Genomic DNA, 4,828 nt, shown 5'->3' with positions numbered 1-4,828 from the left:
ATCTGCACGTGCACGCAACCGCGTTTCTCGCTCTTCATCCTCACACCCTCTCTCCGCACTCGGCGGCTGCAGCTGACGCAACTCCTTCCTCCCACTGGCTGCAGCTGGCGCGACGCTGCTCCGAACTAACCCGAGTTAATCCGAGGCTTCCCACCAGATTCTTGGTTGGGTTTCACCTCGCTAAGTAGCACTTTCGTACTAAAACAGCAATAACCTTGACACATGCCTCGAGTGCACTATGGACTCCACGCGCATTGCGTGATGCAAGGCATACGTAACGCGCAGGAAAAGCGTACGCTTAACTATTCAGGAAGCTCGCCGAAGCTGAACGCGGAATAGGCTATCTGCCGCGGAAAGCTATTCGTTAAACAGCGCGCAATCGGGGCAAATTATGTCACGTATTCTGGATCAACCTTGCGGGCACGCGCGCGTTAGGAGGAAATTATCGCGTACAGGGAACTAATCCGCGATCGCCCGCGCGTGCGTGCGGTTATAAGCGGTCGCTTATCGCGACCAGCGTCCCTACGGTTCTGCAGGAAGACTCTTTAGGCGGAGCTTTTCTTGGGGTCTGTGCACATGCATGCCCTTTGCACATCTTCCGCGTTAAGAGTCTCGAGCGTTATAGAGTCAGTTTACAGCGAATGTGATATAGCGGCTGAAAGTATCCGTCACACTTAGTAAAGCTCCGTGGAGTTAGTGACGTCAGAGTGAAACTTATTTCGGTCGGCTGACATCCGTCTATAAATGACAGTGTGTGCTGTCCGAGTTGCTCCTGAGAGCCAGCTCGCATTGAGCATAGCCAGTCCAATGTGTTTCGATACCTTATTTGTTTTTCCGGAGCTTAATTCGATTGCCTGTACACGACGCTACTGAACAGTGCATGCTTATACACAACCTTCCTCTGCTTTAGATGAATGACGTCGTTCCGGATAAGCGCGGCAGCTTGGGCAGGGTCGAGTTCACTGAAGTCGACTCGGGCGGTCGCTTTCGTCCGCAGCTTTTTTTATATTTTTTTTCTGATATAGCGCCCGGTGTATTACTTTTCTAACAGCACTTCGTCTCATCCAAATGTGGATACTTATTATTTGGCGAAATTTAAACCAGCATCTTTAAATCGGGATGAGCTGAGCAGAACACTATACTATCGACATTTTCACCATGCATGTATGCTAGCAACGCCCTCCGCATCTTTCGATTCTACAGAGACCGGTCCCTGACTAAAGGAATCTCCTAAGAAACGTTGAACGAAGTTTCTCTTGTTTAGTTATTTTTTAATTGGTTTTTGAGGAAAGGGAATGGCGCAGTATCTGTCTCACATCTCGGCGGACACCTGAACCGCGCCGTAAGGGAAGGGATAAAGGAAGGAGTGAAAGAAGAAAGGAAGAGAGAGGTGCCGTAGGGGAGGGCTCCGGAATAATTTCGACCACCTGGGGATCTTTAACGTGCACTGACATCGCACAGCACACGGGCGCCTTAGCGTTTTATTAACATTAATTTGTTTATTAATCTTGTTTATTAAGATTAATTTGATGTTCTTTAGTCATGCTAGCATGGTCAAACAGTACAGGACAGAAGAAAGAATGCCAACACAAGTATAATCCGGCGGTTGCAGTTGTGTGACAACCAATCTATTGGCATAACGTGATTTTTTTGTCTTACAGGTGTATGTTACGAGTCGAAGAGCAAGTCGTCGAGTTGCAAGCTCAGCCAGCAATACATGGACTGTCATGCGAGCTTCAATTTTGCGGTCCAGAGGGGAAAGGCGGCGCCACGAATGTGTTAAAATAAATAAGCGTCTGAAGTACACATCGCCGTACACTTTTATCCGTCCCTTACGGAAACACGCATTTAAGCGTCAGGATCCGGTGCGCTACCACGCTGGGTGGGACCGTTGTCTTCGCATCTCCCTTCACGAAAATAGTTTTTGAGTTCCTGGCTCCCCAGGTGGTCGAAATTATTCCGAAGCCCTCCACTACGGCACCTCCTTCTTCGTTTCTTCTTTCACTCCCTCCTTTATCCCTTCCCTTACGGCGCGGTTCAGGTGTCCGCCGAAATGTGAGATAGATACTGCGCCATTTCCTCGCTTAAAACATGCGCCTGGTTTGCTTTAAAATGCACATCAAAGAATTGACAGACAAGCAACATGTACATGCTAAAAAACTTGCCATAAAGTCAGAAGAAATCTCCGTATAAATTACCAGTATGAAATACTGTGATCAATGTGCTTTTGAAACATGTAAGGCACTCGGAAAGATATTCGTAAAAAAAAAACTATGAATATACAGTTTCCGACTCAATAATGGAAAGAAAATTTCGAGATCCCATAAGATAAACATAACAAATTCATAGGGGTGTGGCGGAGAGCGTTAGCACTTCGGAAACGTCGCTGTTAAGTGCAACACAGTATAGGATGATTTGTTCAGTTGAAACAGGTTTTTCGCTATTGACTGAAACTCAGCCACTTTCAGCACACCTTTTCAGCCCATGACCTAATAATGATAGGTTGTAAATGATGATAAGTGTAATAACAAACGTATGCTCCAAGCATCTCAATGGAGACAGTAACCTCATTAGTTAAATCGCACTGACAAGAAATGCAGCAGCGCCAGTATGTCACGTGGGCAATGAAGAAGCATGGACAATATATATCCTAGAAAATAGCGAAACACTAAGTTGCGGCATGTTCAGTACACCATGATGTCAGCAGCCATAGCTTTGAAAGCGCTTCAACTGAATGACGACAGAGCACAACGGTCCGTTTGTGAACTAGGCCCATCAAGTCCTTCTCCATGCTATATATGATGCGATGCGCTGCTCCTTTTTTTTTTTAGTGACGAGAAGACGATGGTGAAGGTTACCTCACCTCCACCTTTAGGGGATCCTTTGTCAATCAGTGTTTTCCAATTAAGGCTGCTGGCAACTGGTAACTTCCTGTGCATAGCAAATATGCAGGGTCGAGCCATGCAACCTCAAAGCCTTGCATTTGGAGCACTTAGACCTCACAGCGATCAAACGCAACCGTGATAGCACATATAGCACAGCTTATAGCATAGCTAGGAGTTGATAGCATATTCTCTTCCTTTTTCCTTTCCTGGCCTCATCTAATTTACTTTTTCGCACTTGAAACTACTCTAAAATGTATTATTTTTGTCTTCGCAGTGTCTGCCATGCGGGCAGAAAGAGTCGGGTATGCATCCAAGTCACCGCGTGCAGGTCATGTGGAAAGTTGTGGATGGGCACAGTGTCACCATCGCCCGGTCGTCCAAGCCACGATTGCAGCGTCAGGTGCTCACCCCCCAAACGGCTGCACGCAGCCAGCGGAGGCCCGAAACCTATCCCGGGCCACGTGTTCCCCGTGATATAGGCGCGGTGACCGGTCCTCACAGCGTGCTGCTTTCTTAACCCGTCCAGAGAGGGCACGGACGCCACAATGGCGGGCTGCCCCTCACCTGACCAGCACGGGTTGGTGCAGCTGAAGTCAGGTAACTCCGCAAACACTGCGGACCATCCAGCGCCGCTATCCGAAGTAGGAGCCATTCTGCTTCATATCTGCGCGCAAAATCTCGCGGCTTCCAGCGCACTCGCGTCTTTTTGGATTCACCAGAAGCGCTTGCCGGTATGCGGGCCGAAAGGGATCGCTGGCCCGTCGCAGTGGAGAGAGTGTACGTAAGCTGTGTCCACAGACCGAGGGACGAACAGTAAAAAAGAAGGGGGGGGGGGGGTCTAAGCGGAGCGCGTGCGGACGCATGCAGATGAGAACGGGGGCGACGACGGTGGCACGCGGAGCATGCTCCGAGTCGGGGGCAGCAACGCGGCGGTAGCCGGCCGGCTGCCAGGCTTGACCGAGCAGGCCGGCCATTACCCCCAGGTGAGGCCGCACTCACCGTCCATCGGAAGTGGAAAGGGCAGCCTCAGTAGGAGCTGCCGGTCCGGGTGCGTCTGTAGCGAGAAGGAGCTGCCGCCGATGAGCGGGGACGTGAGGTTGCCGAATGTGCACGCTCCCGACAGGTCCACCTGCGCCTGGTACTCCTTGAGGCACAGCCGGAAGTAGGTGTTGCAGCGGCCGGGGCAGCGCGAGCCGCAGCAGCCGCCGTCCAGGGAGCAGTCCGCCGGGGTTCTCGATGCCCAGCACCTGGAGCTCGAAGAAGCCCGACGCCCGAACCGCGGGCAGCAGCAGGGGCCGCCCAGGACGCGGGCCACGAAGCACAACAGCCACAGGCTGGGGGGCACGACGCGGCTGGCCATGGCTAGCTGCCGGCCGCGGCGCGAGCAGTGGTGGCACGATCCGAGCCGGCCCACCTCCGGGCACCGCGCACCGTTCATCACAGACCGCTGGTCTTCTCAGCTGTCCCGGCGGCAAACATCCATGGGCCACCGGCGGCGACTACCGCCGCACCGCCGTCCGGCGCCCTCGCAGCACCGTCACACACGACCCGGCCGCGACACATGCTGCGATGCGATGCTGCTGCTGCTCCCGCGGCGAGAATCCAGCGCCAGAGTCGTCCTCGTCTCCTCCGCCGTCTCGCTGCTCCCGACGCTCCCGCCGCCACTCTGGGAGTACACCACCCGACCAACTGGTTGCTGGGGCTCCCGGAGCGTGCATCGGGCTGCTCCTGCGGCTGCTGCTGGGCGCGCGCGCGTCGTAGCCCCCCTCCTCGCCCTCCTCGCCTCCTCTCTCGGCGCCGCCCATGGCTGCTGCTGGGATTCCGTGGCCATTGAAAAAGGCCCCCGCGTGGGGCGGTAGCCGGAGGAGGAGGAGGTGGTGCAAGAAGAAGGGAGAAGGGGGCCGACCGGCCCCGACCGGCGCCGGACACCGGCGGGGGGCTGC

General features: G+C 53.7%; 1 protein-coding gene across 1 annotated transcript; it reads right to left on the bottom strand.

Annotated features, from left to right (window-relative positions):
* Nucleotides 1–3,858: 3,858 nt before the first annotated feature.
* On the bottom strand, nucleotides 3,859–4,582 carry LOC144134318 (uncharacterized). The gene has a single exon (XM_077667256.1). The coding sequence runs from the start codon at nucleotides 4,321–4,323 to the stop codon at nucleotides 3,859–3,861; it is 465 nt and encodes a 154-aa protein (XP_077523382.1). The 5' UTR covers nucleotides 4,324–4,582.
* Nucleotides 4,583–4,828: the final 246 nt, after the last annotated feature.

Source organism: Amblyomma americanum, chromosome 5, assembly GCF_052857255.1.
Source record: "Amblyomma americanum isolate KBUSLIRL-KWMA chromosome 5, ASM5285725v1, whole genome shotgun sequence".
Lineage (NCBI taxonomy): Eukaryota > Metazoa > Arthropoda > Arachnida > Ixodida > Ixodidae > Amblyomma > Amblyomma americanum.
Note: the sequence above shows the minus strand (reverse complement) of the source record. Positions and strands in the feature narration are given on the sequence as shown.